The sequence below is a fragment of the Oryctolagus cuniculus genome, chromosome 13 (assembly GCF_964237555.1).
Source record: "Oryctolagus cuniculus chromosome 13, mOryCun1.1, whole genome shotgun sequence".
Classification (NCBI taxonomy): Eukaryota; Metazoa; Chordata; class Mammalia; order Lagomorpha; family Leporidae; genus Oryctolagus; species Oryctolagus cuniculus.
Window position 1 is genome coordinate 66,850,334 of NC_091444.1, and position 12,871 is coordinate 66,863,204.

Genomic DNA, 12,871 nt, shown 5'->3' on the forward strand with positions numbered 1-12,871 from the left:
GCTGCCTGCAGTGCCTGCAACCCATATGGGCGCCGGTTCAAGTCCTGGCTGCTCCACTTCCGATTCAACTCTCTGCTGTGGCCTGGGAAGGCAGTCGAAGATGGCCCAAGTCCTTGGGCCCCTGCACCCATATGGGAGATCCAGAAGAAGCTCCTGGCTTCAGATCAGCACAGCTCTGGCTGGCCACTGCAGCCAATTAGGGAGTGAACCAGCTTCTCCTCTCTCTGTGTAATTCTGCTTTTCAAATAAATAAATAAATCTTAAAAAAAGAGAAAGGTCTGTAGTTCAAAAAAAAAGTGTTACATAAAAATATATTTGGTACAACATAAATACTATGTAAATATTTATTATACTGCATTGTTTAGGGAATAATTACAAGAAGTCTTTACATGTTCGGTGCAGATGAAATATTCATTTTTCTTTTCTTTCTTTTTTTTTTTTTTTTGACAGGCAGAGTTAGACAGTGAGAGAGAGACACACAGAGGGAAAGGTCTTCCTTTCATTGGTTCACCCCTCAAATGGCTGCTACGCCAGTGCACTGCACTGATCCGAAGCCAGGAGAAGCCAGGTGCTTCCTCCTGGTCTCCCATGTGGGTGCAGGGCCCAAGCACTTGGGCCATCCTCCACTGCACTCCTGGGCCACAGCACAGAGCTGGACTGGAAGAGGAGCAACCAGGACAGAATACAGCACCCCAACTGGGACTAGAACCTGGAGTGTCAGCGCCACAGGTGGAGGATTAGCCTAGTGAGCGCTGGCCATAGATGAAATATTTTTCAAAAATTTTAAATATTTCCTTTAAAAATCTTGTTTTAGAAAGATCTATTTCGTTTATTTGAAAGACAGAGGGACAAATAGAGAGGGAGAGACAGAAGGAGAGAGATCTTCCATCTGCTGGTTCCCTCCTCCAAATGGCCACAACTGCTGAGGGTCAGCCAGGCCGAAGTCAGGAAACTGGAACTCCACCTCCGTCTCCCACATGGGTGGCAGAGGCCCAAGTACCTGAGTCATGTGCTGCAGCTTTTCCAGACACATTAGCCTGGAGCTGGATCAGAATTACAGCAGCTGGGACTTGAACCAATATAGGATGGCCAGCATCGAATCTGCTGCAACACAGCACTGGCTTCGATTTTCCAAATAGTTTTGATCCAAGGCCAGTTGAATCTGCATCCCAAGGGTAGGGAGGGCCATCTACATCATCTTGTTCACACTGCAAACAAATGAAAAAGACTAGTTGCTTCTGTATTACACAGCATGACCATCAATTGTCTCCTAATAATTGTATGTGTGTCTTTAAATATATAGAGAGTTTACAACATTAAAATTCATAGGCAATTAATTGAGCTTTAGAATTTACTGCTTCAGTAATGTTTCTTTATCTCACGCTACAGAAAGAACTAGTATTTGTGTTTTATTTTTAAAATGAACGTCCCTGGCCGGCGACACGGCTCACTAGGCTAATCCTCCGCCTTGCGGTGCCAGCGCACCGGGTTCTAGTCCCAGTTGGGGCGCCGGATTCTGTCCCGGGTGCCCCTCTTCCAGGCCAGCTCTCTGCTGTGGCCAGGGAGTGCAGTGGAGGATGGCCCAGGTGCTTGGGCCCTGCACCCCATGGGAGACCAGGAAAAGCACCTGGCTCCTGGCTCCTGCCATCGGATCAGCGCGGTGCACCGGCCGCGGCGGCCATTGGAGGGTGAACCAACGGCAAAGGAAGACCTTTCTCTCTGTCTCTCTCTCTCTCTCACTGTCCACTCTGCCTGTCAAATAAATAAATAAAAATGACCTAAATGAAAGATCTCTGTGAGAGAGATCCCGGCAGAAAGAACAGGCCATCAAAGAAGGAGGTACCTTTCTCTGAAGGGAGGAGAGAACTTCCACTTTGATTATGGCCTTGTCCAAATAAGATCAGAGTTGGTGAACTCAAGAGGCTTCCATAGCCTTGGCAGTTCATGACAAGACCGTCGGGTGATTACTGATGTCATAAATAAGAGTGCCAATTGTTAAATCAACAACAGGAGTCACTGTGCACTTACTCCGAATGTAGGATCTCTGTCCTTAATGTGTTGTACTATGCGAATTAACAGTAAAACTACTCTTTAATCAGTACTTTATACTTTGTGTTTCTGTGTGGGTGCAAACTGTTGAAATCTTAGTATATAAGAAGTTGATCTTCTGTATATAAAAATAATTGAAAATGAATCTTAATGAAGAATGGGATTGGAGAGGGAGTAGGAGATGGGATGGTTTGCAGGTGGGAGAGTGGTTATGGGGGGAAAACCGCTATAATTCAAAAGTAGTACTTTTGATATTTATATTTATTAAAGTTTTCTAAAAAAATGTGTCCCCATTTTACAAAATAGAATCATCTGATGCTGAAGTTGTATACTAGATTTCAGTTACTGAAAGCCAAATGTGTATATCTCATAAAAGGAGGATATGATCACACACTTTTCTCTGGTCATCACCTGCTTGTACTCTTGTACTTTATTATTTGTGAGCTTTTAGAAGGACAAAGTTGGTGTATTCTTACCAAGGCCAAGCTTTAATACAAGACTAGGTCAAGCTCTTGAGTGTTCTGAATATAACTGCTGATGAGATTCAGTTTTTCTATCCCTTGTGATTAGACACAATCCTTGTCGCTCCCCCTCTTCGCGGAGGAACGACACTAAACCCTGCCTAGGCTTCATATCCGAGTCACAGCACCATTATGTCGCTCCCCGTCTTCGTGGAGGAACGACACAGGACCCTGCACTGTTCTTTTGTCTGCTCGGCCCTCCCCGGGTTTGCTGCTGGTTCTTCCCGGGTTGGCTACCGACCCTTCCACCTCCGTGGAAGGGCGGTTCCCCCTGCCACTTTCCCCACTTCCGCAGGGGAGCGGCACACCGCCGGCCGGCTCTCTCGGGGGCTGCACAGGTGTTCCTTCAGATAGATGTTCCTGGTGCATGCTGTCTTTCTCCTCCTTTATAGTCCTCCTCCGCCAATCCCAACTCGGCTGCCCACACGCCGAGTACGCTGCTCTCCTCCAATCAGAAGCAGGTCCTACAGTTTATTGGTTGAACTGGAGGCAGCTGTGTAGAAGCTGTTTCCTCCTCTCCCAGCGCCATATTGTGGGAGAGCAGATGCATAGAATAAGTCTTAATTCCAGTAACAGTCTAGTCCGAGTTGCTCCCAGTTGCTCCCCACAAATCCTTTTTTTTTTTTTTTTTTTTTTTTAATTTGACAGAGTTAGACAGTGGCCAGAGTACACCGATCCAGAGCCAGGAGCCAGGTGCCTCTTCCTGGTCTCCAAGCACTTGGGCCATCCTCCACTGCCTTCCAGAGCAGAGAGCCGGACTGGAAGAGGAGCAACTGGGACTAGAACCTGGTGCCCATGTGGGATGCTGGTGCCGCAGGCGGAGGATTTACTAAGTGAGCCATGGCGCCAGCCCCAGACACAATCCTTTTAAATTAACACATCCAATACAAAAAAAAGATGAAAATTACAGAGATTTGCAAGGATTATCGACATTTTATTGTTCTGTCATTTCCTGGTTAAATAGCTTTGAGCAAGTTACTTAAATCACTCCACATCTTAGTTTTTCCTAAATACAAAAAGATTCAGTTTTATCCTCAGAGGATTATTATGAAAACTAAATGAGTTAACATCTATAAACTACTTAGAACTGTGCTTGGCATTTAGTATGCTCACTGCAGATGTAAAAATATTAAACAAAACTAGTTTCTTCAGTCATGTCCCTTACTTAGGATCAACCCTCATAATACAAATAATAAATCCTAGTCTTTTAAATTTTTTAAAAATATTTATTTATTTGAAAGGCAGGATTAGAGACAAAGAGGGCGGGACAGAGGGAGGTCTTCCATCCCCTGGTTCACTCCTCAAATGGCCGCAACGGCTGGAGCTAGGCAAGGAGCCAGGAGCTTCTTCCAGGTTCTCCCATGCAAGCGCAGGGGCCCAAGCTGTTGGGCCATCTTTCACTGCTTTCCCAGGCCATAGCAAGGAGCTGGATCAGAAGTGGAACAGCCAGTGTCAACTTTGGATGCTGGCACTACAATGGCTTTACCTGCTATGCCACAACACCAGTCCCTGTTTTTGAAAATGTAATTGATTTTCATTTATTTGAAAACCAGAGACAGATGAGAGAGATTTCCTATCTGCTGGTTCACTCCCCAAATGCCTGCAATCGCTGGAACTGGGCCAAGCTAATGCCAGAGCCCAGAACTCAGTTTGGCTCTCCCACGTCAGTGGCAAATATCCAAGAACTTGAGCCATCACCTGCTGCTTCCCAGGGTACACACTGGAATCTGAAGTAGAGCCAGGATTTGAACCCAGGCACTCTGACATGTGATATAGGCATTTCAATCAGCATCTACATTATTAGACTAAACATATATCCTTGTTTTTGCCTTTTTAATTAGACAAAGAATATTAAAATTACAAGTTTCTCTAAAGTTTTGTTTGTGTCTCTGTCACATACTAGATACCCAATGAGTATCTGTTGAACGAAAGTAGATTAAATAAGTGATGTTATGCTTCTTTTATTTTCCATGTTTATTTCACCTTTTTCACTCTAACAATATGCAGCAACTTGCTTTGGGAAATTATTGCCTTTCTCAGTCACACAGAAGGAGACCTAGGAAAAGGCTATCATGATACAAGGATGGTTCTTTAGAAGGGCTTGTCCCCAGCACCATTCTCCAAGGGGTCCCAATAATCAGGTTGTTTCACACTCCTAGGATCTTGGTTTGCTCTACTGTCTAAATATTTCCCTGCCATATGCCAAATCCCAGGCTTACTTTGGAGGGAGGCTTAAGGAACATGAGCAGATTCTAGTATATTTAAATGGTTAACATGATGTTCCTAGCTGTTGTTTTATTCATTAATGAATTCTGGAAGGTCATCAAAAAATTGTAAATTTGGACTTAGATGATGATTATTTAAAAAAATATACAGAATATCCTTGGTAATAAAAATAAAGCAAGCTGCAATTCGGGGTTAAGTTGGAGCATATGGGACTCCAGATGTCCTTAGAGGGCAGCCATTCAGAAGTTCATAAATCCCTGAATCCTCCTCTGTGCCATCCTTAGAACAACTGTTGCTGAGTACAGAACACTGGCACATGAATGGACAGATGACCGCAACTTGTCCTTCTCTGGCCAGGCACTCTTGCCAGTCAGGCCAGCCCTCAAGACACAGAAAGAGCTTGTCCTGAATTTCCCCGAGGGCCAAGAGTGCTAAGAACTGTTCAACCAGGAGAACAAAACCCCGAGTACTGGTGCACGTTCCCCAGCCACACAGCCCAGCAACACAAATCCCAGGCCAGGGACAGGCGATGCCTGCTGGCTGCTTTGGGAGAAAGGGTCCAAACCCACCTGTTTCACCTTTGCTGAGGTTCAGCCTTAGTGACTGGAGAAGATGTGCTGCCCTTCCAGTGCCATAAGACTGACCTCTAGACTGGCAGTCATTCTTACACAAAGGTTACATGCATGGGTCTTCAAAAAGTTCATGGAGGATGCATATTATGAAAAACTTTGCATGGGTTTCACATCTTTCTTTGCAACAGAATTGAAAAAAGAATGTCTTCTTATTCCAGAGAAACTCCAAAAGGGCATTTTTTTAGTTTTATTTATTTTATAAAAGGTTTATTTATTTGAAAGACAAAGTGGCATAGAAAGAGGGAGAAACAGAGAGAAATCTTCTAGGCACTGGTTCATTCCCCAAATTCCTACAATATCCAAGGTTGGTCCAAGTTGAAGCCAGAAGCCTGGAGCTAGATCTGGACTTCCCATGTAGGTGGTAGGGATCCAAGTACTAGGACCATCATCCACTGCTTCCCAGGTGCATTAGCAGGAAACTGGGTCAGAAGTGAAGCAACCAGGACTCCATCCAAACCAGCACTCTGATATGGAATACTGGCATCTGAAGCAGCAGCTTAACCTGCTGCACCACAACTCCCATCCCAGTCGCATTTTTTATAACTTGCCCTTTTGCTTACAAAGTGCAACATCTCTGTGCCAATGACACAGGAAGGTAGCAGCCAGATGGTCTTCGCTTTCCCTTGCAGAGCAGTCTGACAGTAGGTGATGGATAGAGAGTATTTTCCTTGACAGCAAGACAATCTCTGCGGCAGCTGCATCAGCTTTTGTAGCAGTGGCTAGATATCCTGGCAGGTTGTTATCTTCATGAGACAATCAATTTCACTGCACCTCAATCCGTGTAAGTACATCAGGTTATATGTTTCACAATGGACTCTGAAACAAACCAAACCACACTATAATAAAAGCCCAGTTTAGAACAGGCTTAGTGTTTCTCCCAGCAGAACAAAACTTCAAGAATTTTCATGAAGAATTTACTTATAATTGCTTGTTTTTCCTGTCAGTGTTCATATATTTTGCCATGTCATTACTTAAGGAAACTTAATCATGTTGAGATACTTCCTCTTTTCTGTTCAAACTGTAAACATATCAGCAAAAAGGGGAACGTAGTTTTAGATAAAACTATTACATTTAGAGACTTCCCAGTAACCTGGCACATTTTGCTGTACTCAGGCAGGGTGTTAATGACTGCTGTTTTGTAAGCTTTATAGGTGACGGTTTTTTGCAGTGCCTGCTGTTTTCTTCAATGTTCATTGTTATATATGTGAGAGTAAAGACAAGTTGGTATTGTGAGTAGCATGGAATACTGCACATTTCATATTTATGCCCCAAAAGACACATTCTTTTTCATTCAGAGTGATAAAGCTATACAAGATCTACTTGGCCATATGGCACAAGTTCTTTTTTTTCAAATCTGTCCACTAATTCAGGTCATTTCTCAATAGTTCAAGAAAGCTATCTATTGTCCAAAAATATAGTACAAATAGTTGCAAAAGTAAAGGCTCTTTGAAGAACTTTTGAGCTCAAAATGTTTCATTTTATTTATTTTTTATAAAGATGTATTTATTTGCTTGAAAGAGTTACAGAGAGAAAGGGAAGGAGGGAGGGAGGGAGGGAGGGAGGGAGGGAGGGAGGGAGGGAGGGAGAGAGAGAGAGAGAGAGAGATTCATCTTCCATCCACTGGTTCACTCCCCAGATGGCCACAACAGCCAGGGCTGGACCAGGCCAAAGCCAGGAGCCAGGAGCCAGGAGTTCCATCTGGTCTCCCACGTGGATAGCAGGGTCCCAAACACTTGGGACATCTTCCCAGGCACATTATCAGTGAGCTGGATCACAGTGGAGCAGCCAAGACACCAACCGGTACCCATATGCATTGCTGGTGGTTTAGGCAGTGGCTTTACCCACTACACCTCAATGCTGGCTCCCTATTTATCATTTTAAAATGTTCGTCATGAAGATGGGCCTCCTGACTTGATTCATTCACTCACTAAAATTCATAGTAGGGCCAACTGATGGCCAAGAGATTTAGCCACTTCAAAATTATGGGCTATTACTCTTAGCATCAAAAGGTACTCAGATATGCTTAACTCCAAGCTGCCGTCTTTAACATCATCATTTAAAAATTATACACGTCATTCCTCTAAGTAAAACACTTCATTAGAAGTTTATATATGTATTAAAAGCCACCTCTAAATGTACCAAACTGTAATTACCTGTTTATTCATTCAGGTAACAAACCTGTATTGCTGCCTATTAGTTCATGTGCATGTAGACACTTAATAGATGCTTTTTAAATGAATGAGTGGAGATATTCTACTTCCTACAGTGCATGTCTTTAAATCCTATCCCCCAGTATTGCTGCTCCCTGCCACTGCCATTCCATAAATATAGGGCCACTGCTATGTAAGTTGCTTGTTCAAGTAAACTGTGTTAACAATTTTGCCCATATCTATAGATTCTTTTTTACTTTCCAGACCCTCAGGAATCTTTTTTCCTTTTTTAAAGATTTATTTATTTATCTGAAAGGCAGAGTTACAAAGAGAGGAGGAGACACACACACAAAGAGAGATTGAGATCTTCCATCTGCTAGTTCATTCCACAACTGGCTGCAACAATGGAGCAGGGCTGGCCCAGGCAGAAGCCAGGAGCCAAGAACTCCATCCAGGTCTCCTGCATGGGTGGCAGGGGTTCAAGCACATGGGCCATCTTCAGCTGCTTTGCCAGGCACATTAGCAAGGAGCTGGATGGGAAGTGGACCAGCTGGGACTCAAATCTGCTACAGTTCCTTTGCTTAAGACCCAACTGCCAATTGTTACCCATTTGGTCTAATCCAGCTGATTGGTGAAAGAAGCTTCCGGCTCTCTTCTTGGCTGCTGTTCCTGAGCTCCACATCTGGCAACCTGCCCCATAATTCCATCTAGTGCCAGCCTGGAAGAGATCTTGAGAAAGGAGGAATTGAGTGGTAAAGGGCACCTGGCTACAGGTGACCACTGACTCCATAGTTGACCAGGCTGGTTGCCCAAGCAGTTTCTTCACTACTCCCCTCACCATTCAATTCAGAGAAAAGATATTCTTATGAAGGCTAGGGCGTGCAGGTGCAAACCAGGGGTACACAAGCTTAATTTGATATCTAGCACTGTGCTTTTTTGCATAAGGATTTGTTGTCACTGTGGATGATGGCAGTGATGAACCCTGCTGCCTGTGCCTTTATAAACTTAGGCAAATCTGAACTTCTCTTTAGGGAAATCCATGCATAATTTCCTGCTGTGGTTGCTGCATGGAGTAGTTAGATGTGGTAAGAAACCACAAATTCCTGTCTAACAAATTAAAGCGATGTTTATATGACAGCCCGCTCTTTGGTAATAGAAGGGAGGTTACTGACTAACAACACTCAGGTTAGATTTCCTGCCACCAGGGGGGTTAGCACATGTGGTGAACACAGATGAATGCCTTGGGCTTTGTGCCCCATCATTACCAGGGCTTTGCAGTCCAGTATCAGGAAGCTGAGTGTGAGGTTGTATGACTGCTTTACCTCTGTGTTCAGTGAACAGCACCACCATCTGTCAATCCACCCAAGCTAGAACTGGTTGTAGTCCTTGACTCCTGCTCTGCTTCACACATATCACAATTAATTTGTTTACCATATCCTGAAGATTTCATTCTAGATACTTCTCCAACCCACCCCTTTCCTCTTGAGTGCCTTGGCCAATTTTTTTTTTTTAAGATTTATTTTATTTGAAAGAATTATACACACAGATAGAGAGAGAGAGTTCTTCCATCTGCTGGTTCATTCCCCAAATGGCCGTAATCGCTGGAGCTGAGCCGATCCAAAGCCAGGAGCCAAGAGATTCTTCCAGGTCTCCCATGTAGGTGCAGGGGCCCAAGGACTTGGGACATCCTCCGCTGCTTTCCCAGGCATATCAGCAGGGAGCTGGATCAGAAGTGGAGCAGCCAGAATTGAACTGGCACTCATAAAGGAGGGCAGCGCTGCAGGCTGGGGCTTTAACCTGCTGCTCCACAGCGCCGGCCCCATGGCCACTAGTCTTATTTCACATCCTCACTGTTGAGGATCAGTGTTACTGAAATCAAAGCCAGGTGACTTCCTTGTGGCTGGCTTCGTCACCCCTAAACTGACATCTCTGACCACAGTGACCTTTCTACTTTTCTAACATAATCAGATTTCACCACTCATGGCAGCCTCAGCTTGAAACCTCTGAATGACACCTTGTTGCCTACAGGCCAAAGTTCCAATACCTTAGTGTGGCAAACCAGCCCTTGCCTCCAGGTTACATCCCTACTGCTCCTCATTCTAGCTATATCCATTTAATCTCCATTTTGTGATCACATCACATTCTTTCCTCCCTCAGTGCTTTTCCATGCTACTCTCTCAGGCTGAAATAGCCATCCTGATTATCTCACCTCCTACCACTGCTTCAGCATTCATTTATTCATGAAATGATGACTGAGGTTTACCATGTGCTGGGCACCATTCTAGGAGCTGGGCATCAATGAACAAAACAGACAAAACTTCCTGATTTGTAGTTTCTACTCTAACGGTAGTGAGGAGATAAACAACATTCAAAAGATTTGGTAAGTTAGGGCCGGTGCTTTGGCATAGCCGGTAAAGCAGCTGCCTGCAGTGCCAGCATTCCATATGGGCACTGGTTCGAGTCCCAGCTGCTCCACTTCCAATCCAGCTCTCTGCTGTGACCTGGGAAAGCAGTAGAAGATGGCCCAGGTCCTTGGGCCCCTGCATCCACATGGGAGACCAGAAGAAGCTCCTGGCTTTGCATCAGTGCCGTTCCAGCTGTTGCAGCCATCTGGGGAGTGAACCAGTGGATGGAAGACCTCTCTGTCCCTCTATGCCTCTCCTTCTCTGTGTAACTCTGACTTTCACATAAATAAATAAATCTTTTTTTTAAAAAACATGTAGTAAGTTAATGATATACCAGACTAGAAGATAAAAGTCGTGGAGAAAAATTAAGCAGGGAAGGATCGGATTGCCAAAGCAGATATGGCAGTTATTGCAATTTAAATAGGGTGTGTACAATAGGAAAAACCAACTGGTTTCCCTTCTCTATTCACACTCAACACAGAATACTTCACCTTTGATCACCAAAATGTATGTGGAGTTTTCCCCTCCTTGACCAGTTCTCCAACACTAGGAGGGTGTCCTACAGTTTAACTACCTTCTGATACTGTCTACATGAAGTTAGAGTCAGATGGAAGGGAGTGGTGCTCCTAAAATCCTTGTTTCCCAATCAACAGGAGTGCTAGGCAGGAGCTCTGTGCCAGAAAACTGGGCACAAAGATCAACAGCTATGGTTCTTATTGTAAATCACAATCACAGGTGGTCCAGGAAGGCCTTACTGAGAAGGGACAGATGGACACAGACACCAGAGAAATGCAGGAACTGCCACGTAGTATCCTGGGGAAAGTTTTCAGAGAAAAGTGAAGAGGAACGGCAGAATCTCAAGGCATCTGAAATGTGCAAACAATCAGGAGGCTGGTGTGGGCTGAGGAGAGCGAGCAGAGGGGACAGTAAAAGTTGGAGAACTGTGAGGGGAGGGGCTTGACTGTAAGATGAGCTACTAGAGGGTCAGAACAAGGGGCTACCTAGGAAAAAGGTCACTGTGGATGCTGGGTAGAAAACCTGAAAATACTTCAAAAAGTTCATGGGAAATATAGAATGTGCCAAGTGGCATCTTAAACACTATGTCAAACACCATCCCCAAACACTTATCTTTCAATTCCATTTTCCATGTTTTTGAGGTGCCCCTTTAAACTGTAGGCTGATGGGGTGAAAGCAGGACAGCGTGTTAGGAGACTGCTACAAAAATCCAACCAAGAAACAATAATTGCAGGGCCGGTGCTGCGGCCTAAATCATGAGGCAAAGAATGGGGTAGGGTCACACAAAGCAGGGCAAAGTGATCACAAAGGCCCTGAGGCATTGAAAGCTTAGTGTGGTCAAGGGGATGAGACAAGAAGAGTTGGTACACCAGCTGGTAGACCACAGATGGAGAAGGAGGCTGGACAAACGAGCAGGGGCTGTCCCACAGCCTCTAAGCCACCATGTTGCTCTACATTCTACGAAGCCCTGGGCCACCTGCCCAGCCAGCCTGCTCCATCAATGTTATGTCGCAACCCCAGCCATCTGCCTGGGCCCTGGAAGCTGCTCACTACCTGAATACACAGCAGGCTGCCCAGACAGCCTCCAGGTGCCCTCTGGGGACCAAGGGCAGGTGTAACCTCTTGGAGGGTGGGAACAGTAAAGATACTGAGTGAATGAAGCCACACAGTCTGAGCCCCAGGGCGGGCACTCACATGGGCATCTGACCCTTGCCATTTTATCAACTGCATCATCCATCCACAACCTGGAGAAAATACCTGTGGGTGTCAGGATCTTAAAGGTCATCATTCTGGCTGCTTTCAGAGTGCATCTCTCTATACTGCCTTTCCCTGCTCTCTCCCCTACTCTCTCTGCTGAGCCATTAGCCTCCACCCCTCCCAGAGACCCACCCTGGGCCCCCGGCATGGAAGAGAACATGTCGGATGGCCAATGACACAGTCCAGGAAGGTTCAGAGGGAGATGCCACCGTGGGTGAGCATCCCGTCGAGCAGCGGGGAAATCCTGGGCCCGCTCTTCTGCTACAGTGCGGCATTCACTTCTGTACTGAGTGACCCAGATCGTGCCCTGCTGCAGGCAAGAAGCCCAGATCATGCCCTGCTGCAGGCAAGAAGCCACAGGGGGGCAGGCATTTGGTATAGTGGTTAAGAAGCCTCCTGCGGCAGGAACAGGGAACTTTGCGCTGACTGGGTGCCAGCGGGTGAGAGGGAGTCATGCTGTCCCCACTTCCACGCCTGGATTCCGGGCCCTGAGAGTACACCGGCTGATGCAGAACCCACTCTCTATGTTGAGTCAGCTGATTCAGAGCAGGGCCGCCTTCTGGGGAACCCCGTGCCAGCCCTGCAAGGATTGGCCACCTGGCTGGTTCCGCCCCGTTCCAGCTGCTTCGGTGAGAGGGGCCATCGCAAACTTTGGCTGCGAAGTCCGCAGATAGTTTTGGCAGAAGCGTTAGGCCAAGCAAAGTAAGGCTTTCCCTAGAAAAAATGTTCCAGTAAGCAGCAAATACTGCCTTAGCCATGATGGAAACCGTCCGATGTGACCCCCTTGCCTCCGGGTAGCTGACTGACCTGTTTTCCTCTGGGCAATTCCTAGCCATGTGTTAGGACTCAAGTTGGTCATTTCTTCCAGGAAGCCTTCTCTGATCACCAACACTCAGAACGTGCTATGCTGTGTGCTCCACGCTGAGGATGTGAGGATAAAAGTCACAGTCCAGGGGCCGGCGCCGCTGCTCACTAGGCTAATCCTCCGCCTAGCGGCGCTGGCACACCGGGTTCTAGTCCCGGTCGGGGCGCCGGATTCTGTCCCGGTTGCCTCTCTTCCAGGCCAGCTCTCTGCTGTGGCCAGGGAGTGCAGTGGAGGATGGCCCAGGTGCTTG

General features: G+C 46.1%; 1 protein-coding gene across 5 annotated transcripts in view; it reads right to left on the minus strand.

Annotated features, from left to right (window-relative positions):
• Positions 1–5,604: 5,604 nt before the first annotated feature.
• ANKRD16 (ankyrin repeat domain 16) overlaps positions 5,605–12,871 on the minus strand; it is a 31,352-nt gene continuing 24,085 nt past the window's right edge. For 3 of the 5 annotated variants that reach the window (XM_070055632.1, XM_051820813.2, XM_008268149.4), the window contains one exon: positions 5,605–6,244. In XM_070055632.1, the coding sequence (XP_069911733.1) occupies positions 6,233–6,244 (12 nt within the window). In that variant the 3' untranslated portion in view covers positions 5,605–6,232. Of the gene's footprint in view, positions 6,245–12,563; positions 12,694–12,871 lie in introns of those variants that run through there. The other 2 variants (XR_007909727.2, XR_011381548.1) reach the window with 2 other exon arrangements.